The sequence below is a fragment of the Vulpes vulpes genome, chromosome 11 (genome assembly GCF_048418805.1).
Source record: "Vulpes vulpes isolate BD-2025 chromosome 11, VulVul3, whole genome shotgun sequence".
In the NCBI taxonomy this organism is placed as follows: Eukaryota; Metazoa; Chordata; class Mammalia; order Carnivora; family Canidae; genus Vulpes; species Vulpes vulpes.
This window is the reverse complement of record NC_132790.1, coordinates 33,740,826-33,755,731: the sequence shown is the minus strand read 5'-3', so window position 1 is coordinate 33,755,731 and position 14,906 is coordinate 33,740,826. Positions and strand designations below refer to the sequence as shown.

At 37.3% G+C, this 14,906-nt stretch overlaps 1 protein-coding gene across 8 annotated transcripts in view; it reads left to right on the top strand.

The window, feature by feature from the left end:
• The window catches only part of PRCP (prolylcarboxypeptidase), a 138,652-nt gene that overhangs the window by 30,519 nt on the left and 93,227 nt on the right, over window positions 1–14,906 (top strand). For all 8 annotated transcript variants that reach the window (XR_011995148.1, XR_011995149.1, XR_011995150.1 and 5 more), the window contains 2 exons: window positions 8,078–8,218; window positions 12,241–12,342. Coding sequence is in view for 5 of the 8 variants with exons in the window: in XM_072726031.1 (XP_072582132.1) it covers window positions 8,078–8,218; window positions 12,241–12,342 (243 nt within the window). In the remaining 3 variants the exon portion in view is untranslated. The remainder of the gene's footprint in view (window positions 1–8,077; window positions 8,219–12,240; window positions 12,343–14,906) is intronic.

Genomic DNA, 14,906 nt, shown 5'->3' with positions numbered 1-14,906 from the left:
CAGTGGCCAGGTAATTCTAGTGGTACAAAGCTTCTTAAAGCCATTGGGAGTTGATCATGTGCTGCTTTGTGAAAGCCAACAGAGGATACCAGAATCTTATTTGTTTTTTTTTTGATACCAGAATCTTTGATGCAACATTTAACTGTTGTTTGACAAAACATGTTATTTCTTGATTTACTGCAATGTTTTAGATGTTTCAAGGGCAGTAGAGGAGATGTTTTAGCAGTAAAGGAGAGAATATTTTGTTTTTGTAGAATTTTGGTAATTTAGGGTGTGTTTTCCTCTCTAAGACTCATGGTCTTTGGTCAGAGTTACTGAGCACTGCGCAGTTATTGAAGAGGATGCATGAGTCCATTTTCTTGCCCAGCATATACTATTTTTTCAAATGTAACTAGATACTGTTGTGTATTCCTTTATTACCAATATTAATTTTTTTTTAAATTTATGATAGTCACAGAGAGAGAGAGAGAGAGGCAGAGACATAGGCAGAGGGAGAAGCAGGCTTCATGCACCGGGAGCCCGACGTGGGATTCGATCCCGGGTCTCCAAGATCGTGCCCTGGGCCAAAGGCAGGCGCTAAACCGCTGCGCCACCCAGGGATCCCCCAATATTAAATTTATATTAGCTTCCCTTGTATATTTTCCCAAGCACTGACTATTAAAAAAGAATATGTATGCAAATTCTAACATTAACAAGGGAATTTCCAACATAAAAATGTGAGGAATCCTTGATTAAAGAATTGAACTACATTCATGTAACAGTTATTTATGAAGTATCTTATACAGGTACACTGTGGTAGCTATTGTGTTCTTGCCTTTCTAATGATCCTTTTATAAATACAAGAGGCCGGATAGTCTAACTTTTTTCTACAGTGGACTTTCCCATATCACTATCACTCCTTTTCTTGTTTTTCCCTCATATCATTTTCTCTTTAAATAAATATTTATTTCTAATAGTCTACTTTTTAAGTTTTAGGGGGAGGTTACCAAAAAAGTATAGAAGGAGGGAATACAGTTCTCTCTTCTGGTTTAATATGGACAGAATGGTGTTTAAAGAACAGTGTCTCACTACATAGAATGATTATTTTGTTTGAAGGATATATTTGATGAATCTTCTACTTTCCTTGTTAAAATGGAAACTACACCTGCTAAGGTTAGCAATGAAGAAAACATAAAATTTGTTAGCTATGATCATATCTGGGTGGATAAATCAAGCTAAGTGTAATACTGAGTTTTCTAAACTGAAAAGCTACTGAGTTATGGTGTGATTTTTGTTTTTTATTAGTGCCTAATTAAATGAGTTAAAAAATAGTATGTAGAATTTTGAGTCAGGCCAGTGGGAAGTCCAATATTCTACATACTCTTCAGTTTAACTGTTAGTAAACGGCTGGGGCATATGTCCTTTGTTTTATAAATTTGGAGAAAGATACTGTAACGTTTCCTGCTTAAGGTTGCAGCTGGTAGTCAGCTCTCTGTACAAGTGTGTTATAGTGAAAAATCAGACTGGGTTTTATCAGAGGTAGGATTGGGTGGGGGATAAAAGCATGTGAAAAAATTGTATTTGATTTTTATTTTTTGGTTATGTTATCTTGGACAAGTTATCTGACCTCTCTGAGTATCAGCAACCTTTTTGTAGAACTAGTATAATAGAAAGTGCTCCAAAGAGTACTCGGGAAGATGATGTAATCTGTACAAAGCACCACCGTGCTGCCAGGCATGTAGTTGGTGCTCTGTGTTACTTGCCTTCCCTTTTCTCCTGCACCCCCAAATTGCCACTGAAATTGTGTCTAATAGGTGTAATGTTTTCATAGGCTTTTCTGGATGTGAACTTTTTCTTGAAAAGTCCAGGTAATAATTTTTGCCACAATAGATTCTATTTAAAGGATATTCTCTGTTCCTTTTTGCCTACACATTCTTAGGAATCTCCTCTACAAGGTGAAGGGGAGAAGTATCTCTTAAAATTTCTTGGACATTTTCAAAAGAATTGCTGTATGTGATTAGAGGTGTGTTTCATTTGTGAGGTCATATATTGTTGCTTTTACAGCACTATAATTTTAGTTACTTCAGTAAGCCAATTGCAAAAATAAAAGTTCCAGACTCTACTTCTAACTTGTGACCTTGGCAAAGTCACTTAGCCTCTTTGAGCCCAGTTTCTTCATTTGAACAACACAGATCAAATGATTTCTTTTTCTTTTTTTTTTTTTTTTGATCAAATGATGTCTAAAGCCCTTGTCCCCTTTCATGTTGTGATTTATAAAATTTCTTTATTCAGGAACACAGAGCTGAAAGTGGCATGTGGGTGCCAGTTCTCAACGGCAGAGGGCACACTGCCCCTGGTGTGCTGGGCTCTCAGGTGTCGGAAACTATCTGCAGTTATGATATCCTTGATGGTAGGAAGGAGCCAAGAAAATTCTGCAAATTAATATTTTGCAAAGGAGATTTCACAGCGTGTTTCTAACTATTTAATATTTAGGTGAAACACACACACACACACACACACACACAAAAGAGAGAGAGAGATTTCAGCATTCCAAAGGTACTTCTTATAATTATATGAAGAAGTTTTTTTTTTTTTTCTTCTGTGAAAGCTTTATCATCTCCCTCCACCTTATTTACCGCATCTAAGTACTCCATGCTTAGGACTGGTTTGCAAATGAGATGGAGAGGAGAACTAACATTTACTGAGTACTTATTATATATTAGAAACTCTACCTGTACTTTAGGTACATTTTCTCTAATCCTCATAGCAATCCTTTATGTGTTATTCTTATTTTATATAGAAAGATACTGGGCTCAGACAGAGGTTAAATGACTTGCTTGAGGCCTCACAGTAGAGGTTCAAGTTCAGGTCTGTTAATTTGCAAACCTGCTTTCTTTCTACCATACCAGAATTCTTCCCTTTTCCTCCCAATTTAAACAATTAGGGATGAATTACTAGGAGCAGGAGTGGCCAGACAGTGGTCACACATACAAATTTGGCATTCTCTGGTTCTAAAGTTCTGGTGACCCTTAAAATTCTAGATGAAAACTTTTCCTCTGGCAAGAATTTTTTAGTATTTATGTTTAACATGCTATATACAAACACATAGCCATGTTTGCTTAGATTGGACTATTGAAATACCTTTTTTTGTGGGCTGCTTTTTAAGGGTATAATAATATCTCATTTTACAAGAAGCCTGGTTTCTGAAGTCAATAGATAAGGTGAAAATCACTACAGTGGAATAATCTTTGAGAATCCCACAGTAAGGTATCTTGTTAGAGTGCCATGTCCCTCCTTTCTTTAAGTCCAGCACAGCCAGTCTTTCCTTCTTTGGTGAAACAGACAATGGATTTTCCTGTTGAGCTTCAAATGATGAGGCTGGCTTGTATTTAGGGGCCATGTTAGGTGGTAATGCACATCTTTAAAACCAGACCCTTATTCAGCATGGCGAAATGCTTACAGTATTAGAGGCACTCTGAAACTTAGATTAAAAGAAAGAATAGCAGATTCATCTTCTATTTGGGGGCTGAGGCTAACTCAGTTGTTGTTAAAACTTTAGCTGTACATTGGAATCACAGATTACTGGGTTCTCTCCACAGTTTCTGACTCAGTAGGTCGGATTCGGCCAGAGTATTTGCATTTTTTAACAGATTCCCAGGTGATCTGATTCTGGTTTCTGGGGACCTCTTATGGAGGACTGCTGTATCAACTGAATGGAGGCAAGTGGAACCACTTGTCTATCTTCCCTCCGCTATTTCTCTTGCTCTCTTATCTTTAGGCGAATGGGTATAGTTGAATTCATTTAAATTAAATGTAGGTGTTGTGGGTCAGCCAACACTTTATCCTATTGCTTAGCTTACTTCTTGGCCCAGAATAAGAACTTGACAATTCAATAGATGCTTGTTGAATGAGTGATTGATTATATATGTTGAATTAACATTTAAATGGAGGAGATTTTTAGCACGTGGACATCATTATTATATACCTGTTCTATACAAACTATTTTTTATACTGAGGTAGGTAGTCTTTAGAATAGCTTAGGAGTATATCGATGATCATGGACATCAGGAAGTATGCAATTAGTGCAGTTTTGAGAAACTTGCATTATGGGATCTCTGAAATAATGTGAAGTGTGTGGATGGAACTGCGTGTGAAGAATCCCATCTGTTTTAGAGTGGCCTAGAGAAGTCTTGCAGAACCTGGTTTTGGTCTGAACCAGACAGTTTAATATCTGGAGCAGCATTGGGTTACTGGGTCTGCCCTAGACCAGATGCAGCATTTTCATTTTACTTCTGTCTCTCCAGAGTACTGGGGAGATTCAGCCTCATGATCCTAAAGGTTCAGTGGGGCTCTGTACTATGGTATAACACTGTAAATTCAGGTAGTTGCTCATGAATGTTACCATGTTGTAGGATTTGATAATTTATTATATTATATTATATTATATTATATTATATTATATTATATTATATTTTTTTAAACAATAAGCCTTTTATTTATTTATTCATAAGAGGCACAGAGAGAGAGAGAGGCAGAGACACAGGCAGAAGGAGAACCAGGCTCCATGCAGGGAGCCCGATGTAGGACTCGATCCTGGGTCTCCAGGATCACACCCTAGACTCAAGGCGGCGCTAAACCACTGACCACCGGGGCTGCCCGATAATTATATTTTAAATGGTGAGTTTATTGGGATGCCTGGGTAGCTCAGTGGTTGACTGCCTTCAGCTCGGGGCATGATCCTGAGGTCCTGGGATTGAGTCCTGCATCAGGGTCCCTGCAAGGAGCCTGCTTCTCCCTCTGCCTTTGTATCTGCCTCCATCTCTGTGCCTCTCATGAATAAATAAATAAAATCTTAAAAAAAAAAAAATGGTGAATTTATTAAGGGAAGGGTAAAAAAGAAATCTCAAAAGTTTAAGGTTCTTTTGTTTTAAGCTTAAAATTATTGTGTCATTTTTATCATTTGGACGTGTTTTATATTGTCTTGCAAAGTCTCCATATCCTGTATTTTGTCTCTTTCAGTATAGATTAAATTTTCTTCCTTTAAATCTTACTTCAAAAAAAAAATAAATTCACTTACTTTTTTATGCTGAAATATTTTCAAGTAAATTGCAGACAGTAGGGTATTTCTAAATCCTTCAATATACAGCTATAAAATAGAAAAATATTTCCTTATGCAGCCACTATATGATCACTCCTAACAGAATTAACAAGTCATTAGTATCATCTAATACTTAGTCCATATTCAAATTAACCTAATTGTCTCTAAATTATCGTTGTATCATTTGTGCAAACCAGGATACAGCCTGGACTCATGCATTCCATCTGGTTATTTTGTTCCTTAAAGTTTATGTATTTATCATGACATTGCCTTACCATTGTCTTATCACACATTTGGATTTGTCTGCCTATGCAAAGTGTCTTTAGCTTGTTCTTCTACCCTGTGCATTTCCTGGAAACAGGAAATTAGATGTAAAAGAAATTAGATCTGAAAGCTGGAAAAAGATACAGGTTGAACAATTTTGACATGATTTTATCATAGGTGAAATTTACTTTGTGTTAAACCACATGAGGAGGTGCATAATCCATGCCTGCCCCACTGCCAGTGATGCTAATTTTTATCACTAAATTCAGGTGATGACAGCCTGATCCTTCCATTGTAAAATTACATTTTGCCCTTTTAACAAGAGAGTACTCTCCATGGTATTACTTTTGGTCCTCATTTTCCTGTCATTCATTCTCCTAATGCTTTTAACATCATGTGGTAATTCTTGCCCAAATCACTAATTTCATGAGGGCTTGCAAAAACCATCATTTGTCTAGTTCTGTCATTCCTTCTGCTTTAGCTGATATTTAATTAAACAGAACTCTTTTTCATTAACTGGGACTCTTTGGTACCTTGAAACACAATTCTCTTGAAAGGGTGGGTTAAATATTTACTTTTGTATTCCCAAGTTAGGAGTTGGTTTAATAGACACCTTAAATAGTGGCAAATGACAATACATTTTGCTTTTGCTTTTTTGATATCCTTCTGAACTAGTAGATTTTTGTGAAATGAGTGTTCCAATCAGCTACTACAGTCATTATTCTTTTTGTTTTGTTTGCTTTTAAAGATTATTTATTTATTTATTTATTTATTTATTTATTTATTCATGAGAGACACAGAGAGAGTGACAGATACATAGGCAGAGGGAGACGCAGGCTCCTTGCAGGGATCCTGATGTGGGACTCAATCCCAGGACCCTGGGACCACAACCCGAGCCAAAGGTAGATGCTCAACCACTGAGCTACCCATGTGCCCCGTCACTGTTCTTTTTATGTTCAATTTGTTTTATGTTCAGTTTATTAAATCGAGCCAATGATAGTCCTTTATAGTTGACTCCTATGTCCTTTAGACATAACTCAGTTAATTTTTGAGCACTTCCTTGCTTTCTTGCACAGCAAGATGCTGTCATCACCTGAATCTAGTGATAAAAATTAGCTTTGTGATTATTTTTGTAACATAGTTTGATTGTAGTTTCTTTTTCCTCAAATGCCAGTGAGCCACTTCACTGACAAGCCCTAGTTCCTTGTGGGGGATGAGTTAAACACCAAAATCCTGGTCCTTGAAATGTCCATTGTTAATGGGGTGACAATGTTCATAGACCTTTTCAGTGTTTTTTTTTTAATTTAACTCTGTTTAAATTCAATTAATTAAAAAAATAAATTCAATTAATTAACATATAGTGTATTGTTTCAGAGATAGAGTTCAGTGGCTCATCAGTTGCATATAACACCAAGTGCTCATAACATCATGTGCCCTCCTTAATGCCTGTCACCCAGTTACCCCAGCCCCCCACACCCTTCCCCTCCAGCAACCCTCAACTTGTTTCCTTTTAAGAATCTCTTATGGTTTGTCTCCCTCTCTGATTTTGTCTTATTTTATTTTTCCCTCCCTTCCCCTATGATCCTCTGTTTTGTTTCTTAGAGTGTTGTTGTTGTTGTTTTAAGATTTTATTTATTTGAGAGAGAGAGAACAGGAGTGAAGGGGTAGCAGAGGCAGAGGGAGAAGTGGACTTCTTGCTGAGCAGAGAGCCCAATGCTGTATCCTGGGACCCTGAGATCATGACCTGAGCCAGAGGCAGAGCTTAACCAACTGAGACACCTGGGCGCCCCTTCAGTAGTCTTTTTAGTCCTTGAATTTTGATATTGAAAGTTTGGATAATGAAAATTCAGATTGTGAGGGATATCTGTATTTTAAAAAAAGATTTTATTTATTTATTTGAGAGAGAGAGAGAGAGAGAGAGCACACACAAGCAGGGAGGGGTAGGGGCAGAAGGAAAGGGATAAGCAGATTCCCCACTGACCAGGGAGCCCAGTGTAAGGCCAGGACCCTGGGATCATGACCTGAGCTTAAGGCAGATGCTCAGCCAACTGAGCCACCCAGGACCCCCAGGGATATATGTATTTTTAAAGTTAATGGATTCATATCTCTGTTTCCAATGGAGAAACATTACTGTGTTTTTAAGTAGCTCCTTGATTTTATAATTGTTATCTTTTCTCTTATGCTGAAAATCTTGAGTACTGATAAGTTTTTTATTGTTGTTCTGTAATGATTTTATTTATTTATTTGAGAGAGAGAGCATGCATAAGTGGGGGGGAGGGGCAGAAGGAGAGGGAGAAGCAGACTCCCCACAGAGCAGGAGCCCAACATGGGGCTGAATCCCAGGACTCTGAGATCATGACCTGAGCTGAAGGCAGGCACTTAACCAACTGAGATGCCCAGATGCCCCTGTTTTTGTTTTTTTTTTTTTGTTTCTAAGCAGATTTCACACCCAATGTGGGACTTGAACTCATGACCCTGAGATCAAGAGTTGCATGTTCTACAGACTGAGCCAGCCAGGTTCCCCTAGCACTATTTTATCTTACAATATAAAGAAAGTAATTTAAAAATAAAGTGCCAATATTACTACTGCAGCTAAAATCAAATAAAGTTTAAAAAGTTTTGTCATTATTTTTGTAACGTAGGTTGATTTTAATGGAAAAATAAACTTAATTACTTTTTTGTTGATCTCATTTAATTACTTTCCTCTGAAATTGGTCTGTTTTGTTTTTGTCATAGGTTGATCATTTTGGATTTGCTGTTGATAAAACTTTTAAACAGCGGTACCTAATTGCTGATGAACACTGGAAGAAAGATGGTGGGTCAATACTTTTCTACACTGGTAATGAAGGGGACATTATCTGGTTTTGCAATAATACGGTATGTGCAAATTCCAATGCTCAATTTGCCTTTTATTATGGCAAACTGGAAAAAAATGTTTTGCAGTATATATGACCAAATATTACTATAATTAATTGTGAAGCTCTTTAAAAAATAACAGATAAAACTCAGTAATAATAGGAAAATGGCAGAAGTATATCAATGGGAAGATCACAAAAGAATGAATCCAGATATCCAGTAAGCCTGTGTGTTTTGCCTCAAAGAATTATACATGAAAAGAATGAAATATTATTTTTGGATAATTGAGTCTTAGATTTTTTTTTTAATCCCAGCTTATTTCTAGAGTGAATAAGGATATGAGGGACATGGGAATAAGAATGTTATTGCATATAGATGTTTTTGGTTTATTTGTTTTGATTATGATCTCTACAATACACAGGGCATGAATTTCTGGTCAGTGTTGTATATTCAGTCTAAAACTATGCTAGGCATATAGTCGGTGCTCAGTATGTATCTGTTAAATGAATAAATGAATGAAACCTGAACAAAGCCAGAGCAAATAAAAAAAACAAAACCCAGCAAGTTTGATTATTAAGTAGGAATGAAGAGAGGTAAAGTTGTAGCTATATTTTAATTTAATTTTCCTAAGTTCTATTTTTCTTATATTTGTGAGGGTTAAAAAATAGTGTAGATGTTAGCTTGCTTCCTTGACTATACATTCTACCATCTTTTATGATAACACTTAAACATATTAACATTTAATTTAGAAGGACACTTGCGAGGAAGAAATTTTCCTTTTTTATGTTCCAAAGCTATGATTAGAAAATACCAACTTACTACTAAAAAGCTAGTCTGCGAATTACCTTAAAGCGAAGACTGAATCATATTTTCTCTACTGCCAGTGTTTGGCATGGTGCCTGGTATTCAGGAGGGCTCAGTAAATGTTTGTTGAAAGCAAAGGTATGAATCCAATTATGCTGTACTGCATTTCCCATTTCTGATTATTTGCTTAGGAATGTTGAGTTTAAATATATTAGTTGAAAATAAAATAATTCCCTGAGAAATGAGATCCTAGGATGTCTGTTTCTCTTAGATTAGTGACAAATGAAGTTAGGGTTTATTTTCCATCAGATTCCTGCTTACTTTTTCTATGAAACAACTGAGACTGCTTTAGCTTTTTTTTTACTTTCTCTTGTGTGACTTCCCATTTATGCCAAGGCCATGGGGCAGCTTCTCCTATCCAGTTCAGTTATCCAGTTATTTTTCCAACTCCTCCTCCTCTTCTTTTCTTTTCTTCTTTTCTTTTCTTTTCTTTTCTTTTCTTTTCTTTTCTTTTCTTTTCTTTCTTTTCTTTTCTTTTCTTTTCTTTTCTTTTCTTTTCTTTTCTTTCTTTTCTTTTCCTTTCCTCTCCTTTTCCTTTCCTCTTCTTTTCCTTTCCTCTTCTTTTCCTTTCCTCTTCTTTTCCTTTCCTCTTCTTTTCCTTTCCTCTTCTTTTCCTTTCCTTTCCTTTCCTTTCCTTTCCTTTCCTTTCCTTTCCTTTCCTTTCCTTTCCTTTCCTTTCCTTTTCCTTTTCCTTTCCTTTCCTTTCCTTTCCTTTCCTTTCCTTTCCTTTCCTTTCCTTTCCTTTCCTTTCCTTTCCTTTCTTTCCTTTCCTTTCCTTTTCTCTTTTCTTTCTTTCTTTCTTTCTTTCTTTCTTTCTTTCTTTCTTTCTTTCAGAGGGATAGAGAGTGGGAGGGGAGAAGCAAAGGGAGTGGAGAGAGAATCTTAAGCAGGCTCCACATTCAGTGTGGAGCCTAACATAGAGCTTGATTTCACAACCCTGAGATCATGACCTCAGCCTAAATCAAGAGTTGGACATTCTAAAAAAAAAAAGAAAAAAAAAAGTTGGACATTTAACTGACTGAGCCACCCAGGTGCCCCCCCCCCCTTTTCTTCTTTACTATAGGTAGGCAGTTGTTCCTGCCTCCACTGCTCTGGCAGACACTGAAATTTAAGGCTTGCCTCAAAAGTGGTAGAGAGGAAAAGCTGTACAGTGTAGGTACCAGTTCCAGGGAAGTAGCTAGAGGTAGATCCTTAGAAAGATCCTGGCTTTTTCCCAGCCCTAGACACCTCCTTAGGAGTATGTACTAAAATGTCCTGGTTTCATTTTCACATATTCTGGACCTTCATCTATTAAGAGACAGTATAGCAGAATAGTCAAGAGTAGTAGACTGATAAGTACTGATAAGGATTGAATTCCGCTTTTGCTGTTATGCTGTATGACTTTGGGCGGTTTCTAATTCTGTACCTCAGTTTTCTTATCTGCTAAATGGATGTATTAATAATAATCTGGTTCATAGAGTTGTTATAAGGACTAAATAAGAATTAGGAACTTAGGTCAATGCAATAATATTATTAAATGTTAATATATTACACCTCTTCTGAAAAACACAAACACCCTGAAATAGATGCAGCCAAATAATCACTTATTATAATGTAAATCAGTTTTATTAAATTGCTTCCTTTCAAAACCTGAGGTCAGCTCCCCAGAGGTCTGGCTATTTTCATAGGTGTTCCTTACCTTTAAGAAGTTCATAGTCTGGTAGGGTAAGACACATATGTAAGCAAATACTACAACACAGTAATAGAGATCTGTGCCTAGCACAGTGCTGTTGAAAGGCAGGAGTGATCAGCAGTGCCAAAATGGCAGGCAGAGGAGGGCATGCTTAAGCTGGCTGTTACAGGATCTGCACATAAACAGTAGGGAATGGGCAAGGTCTTAAGAGAGAAAGTGGGGGTTAGTGAAACCATCACAGATAACAGGTAAATTCTCCATCATTACATGCATACAGCTCTTTTAATTGTTCACTTACTGATCAAAATGAGCAAAACCTTTTAGAAGTTCTTAGTTGTTAGGGAACAGCAGTTCATTAAAAAACAAGTGTGCCCTAGGAATGACAATTAGTTTTAATCTGTGCTAAATCTAAATTTAATCGATTGATGTTAACTGCCTAGAGTGCTTTGTCCAGAAGGATTCTGAGGGCATCACTTGAGGTAAGTGAAAAAAATGCAGTGACTGATTAATGATCAGCATTAAGTGTGGACATAAGGAGATCGAACAGCACTTGATAATTCTGCTGTGAAGCCAGACAGCCAGTGCTCGGATCTTGGCTCTGCCACTTTCTAGCTGTGTGACTATCACAGAATATTTAAACTACTCTGCCTCGGTGTCCTTGTCTCTAAAATGGGGATAATAAAACTGCCTATCTCCTAGATTGTTGGTATAATTAAATGAATTAATATATGTGAAGTATTTTTTTTTTAAGTTTTTATTTATTTATTCATGATAGTCACACAGAGAGAGAGACAGAGAGGCAGAGACACAGGCAGAAGGAGAAGCAGGCTCCATGCACCGGGAGCCCGACGTGGGATTCGATCTCGGGTCTCCAGGATCGCGCCCCGGGTCAAAGGCAGGCGCCAAACCACTGCGCCACCCAGGGATCCCTTTTTCTTTTATTTTGTAAATGTTTACAAGTAGAAAGCTAACTTAAATATCCTCAGTTCTGGGCAGCCCTGGTGGCCCAGTGGTGTAGTGCCGCCTTCAGCCCGGGGTGTGATCCTGGAGACCCGGGATCAGTCCCATGTCAGACTCCCTGCATGGAGCCTGCTTCTCCCTCTGCCTGTGTCTCTGCCTCTCTCTCTCTCTCTCTCTCCCTCTCTCTGTCTGTCATGAATAAATAAATAATATCTTTAAAAAAATACCCTCAGTTTCTTCCTAGTTGTTTGGTACACAGTGCAATTTGAAGACTATTTTCAACATAATATTGATTCCACAGGTAGAGTATTAGAATAAGGAGAGTTGGAATGACTGGTATTTGAGTGACTTGGGCTTATTTTTAATTGTTTCACTCTAATATAGTGTGAGATTGATGTGTATTTATCTGTAGAACAAATATAAATTGTGCAGCTTCTCAGAACTCTTTTGGTTTGGTTTAACGTTCATTTTATATGAGTTGCCAAAAGGTTCAATGACTTTTTTCACATCCTAATTTTTATCCTATGGATTTGTAAATGTTTCCTAGGGGTTCATGTGGGATGTGGCTGAGGAACTGAAGGCTATGTTGGTGTTTGCAGAACATCGATACTATGGAGAGTCCCTACCTTTTGGTAACAATTCATTCAAGGTGAGTACAGGCATACCTTGTTTTATTGCACTTCACTGTACTTCACAGATCATGTTTATTTGCAAACTGAAGGTTTGTAGCAACTCTGTGTTGAGCAAGTCAATCAGTGCCATTTTTCTAGCAGTATTTGCTTCCTTTGTGTCTCTGTCATTTTGTTAATACCTGTAATATGTTAAACTTTTTCATTATTATTGTATTCATTATGGTGATTTGCGATCGGTCATCTCTTAGATGCTCACATAAGATGGTAAAGTTAATTGATAAGTAATGTATATGTTTTGACTGCTCCACCGACCAGCTATTCCCTCATCTCTTTCCCTCTACTCAGGCCTCCTTATTCCCTGAGACACAAAAATATTGAAATTAGGCCAATTAATAATCCTACAATGGCCTCTAAGTGTTCCAATGAAAAGAAGAGTTGCACATCTCTCACTTTAAATAGTAAGCTAGAAATGATTAAGCTTAGTGAAGAAGGCATGTTGAAAGCTAAGAGAGGCCAAAAGCAAGGCCTCTTGTGCCAGTCATTCAGCCAGGTTGTGAATGCAAAGGAAGACTTCTTGAAAGAAAATAAAGGTGCTACTCCAGTGAATATACAAATGACAAGAAAGTGAGACAGCATTATTGTTAATATTGGAGAAAGTTTGAATAGTCTGGATAGAAGATCAAATTAGCCACAATTTCCACAATTAGATCAATTTCCCTCAAGCCAAAGCCTAATCCAGAGCAAAGCCCTAACTCTCTTCAATTTGATGAAGGCTGAGGGAAGTGAGAAAGCTGCAGAAGAAAAGTCTAAAGCTAGCAGAGGCTGATGAATGAGGTTTAAGGAAAGAAGCCATCTCCATAACATAAAAGTGCAAGGTGAAGCAGTTAAATGCTGATGTAGAAGCTGCAGCAAGTTGTCTAGAAGATCTGAGATAATTCATGAAGGTGGTTACACTAAACAATAGATTTTCAATATAGACAAAACAGCTTTTTGTTAAAAGGGGATGCCATCTAGGAGTTTCATTGCTAGAGAGGAGAAGTCAGTGCCTGGCTTCAGATCTTCAAAAGGATGGCCTGATTTTCTTGTTAGGGGTTAATGTAGCTAGTAACTCTAATTTGAAGCCAATGCATGTTTACCATCCCGAATATCCTAGAGCCTTATAGAATTTTACTTACAAAGTGGACTTTGTGCTATATAAATGGAAGAACAAAGCCTGGATGACTACACATCTGTTTACAACATGGGTTACTGAATATTTTAAGCCCACTGTTGAGACCTACTGCTCAAGAAAGAAGTTCTTTGAAAATATTATTGCTCATTGACAATACACGTGGTCACTTATGAGCTCTGATGGAGATGTACAATAAGATGAATGTTGTTTTCATGTCTGCTAATACAGCATCCATTCTGCAGCCAATGGATCAAGGAGTCATTTTGACTTTCAAATCTTATTTAAGAAATACATTTTGTAAGGCTATAGATGCCATAGAGAGGGATCCTTTGATCTGGGCAAAGTCAATTGAAAACCTTCTAGAAAGGATTCAATCCTAGATACTGTGAAGAACATTCAGGATTCATGGGAAGGATTCAAAATATCAAAATTAACAGGAATTTGGAAGAAGTAGATTCAAATCCTTGTGGATGCTGAGCGGTTAAAGACTTCAGTGGAGGATATAACAACATGGGACACCTGGGTGGCTCAGCAGTTGAGTATCTGCCTTTGCCTCCAGAATTTCGGGATCAAGTCCCACATCGGGCTCTTTCATGGAAGCCTGCTTCTCCTCCCTCTGCCTTTGTCTCTGCCTCTCTCTGTGTCTCTCATGAATAAATAAATAAAATCTTAAAAAAAAATGGATATAACAACAGATGTGATGGAAGCAGCAAGAGAACTAGCATTACAAGTGGAGCCTGAAGATGTGACTGAATAGCTCCAATGTCATGATAAAACTTGAATGGATGAAGAGTTGCTTCTCATGGATAAGCAAAACAAGTGGTTTCTGGAGATGGAATCTACTGCTAGTGAAGATTCTGTGAAGATTGTTGAAATGACAACAATGAATGTAGAAAATTATATAAACTTAGTTGGTAAAACAGTTATAGGGTTTGAGAGGATTGATCAGTTTTGAAAGAAATTCTGTGGGTAACGTGCTGTTGAACAGCATCACATGCTAAGAGAAAGCATATTCATGAAAGGAAGAATCAATCAATGTGGCAGGCTTCATTGTTGTTTTATTTTTAAGACATTGCCACAGCTACCCTAGGCTTCAGCAACCACCACCCTGACCAGTCAGCGGGCATCAACATTTAGGCAGGATCCTCTACTGGTAAAAAGATAAAAGCTCAGAAAACTTACTGAAGGCTCAAATGATGGTTAGCATTTTTTATCAGTAAAGTATTTTTAAATTAAGGTATGTACATCTTTTTAGAAATAATACTAATGCACACTTAATAGACTACAGTATAGTGTAAACATAACTTTTATGTACACTAGGAAACCAAAATAGTCGTTGGACTCGCTTTATTGCGATATTCACTTTATTGCAGTGGTCTGGAAGTGAACCTGCAATATCTCTGAGGTATG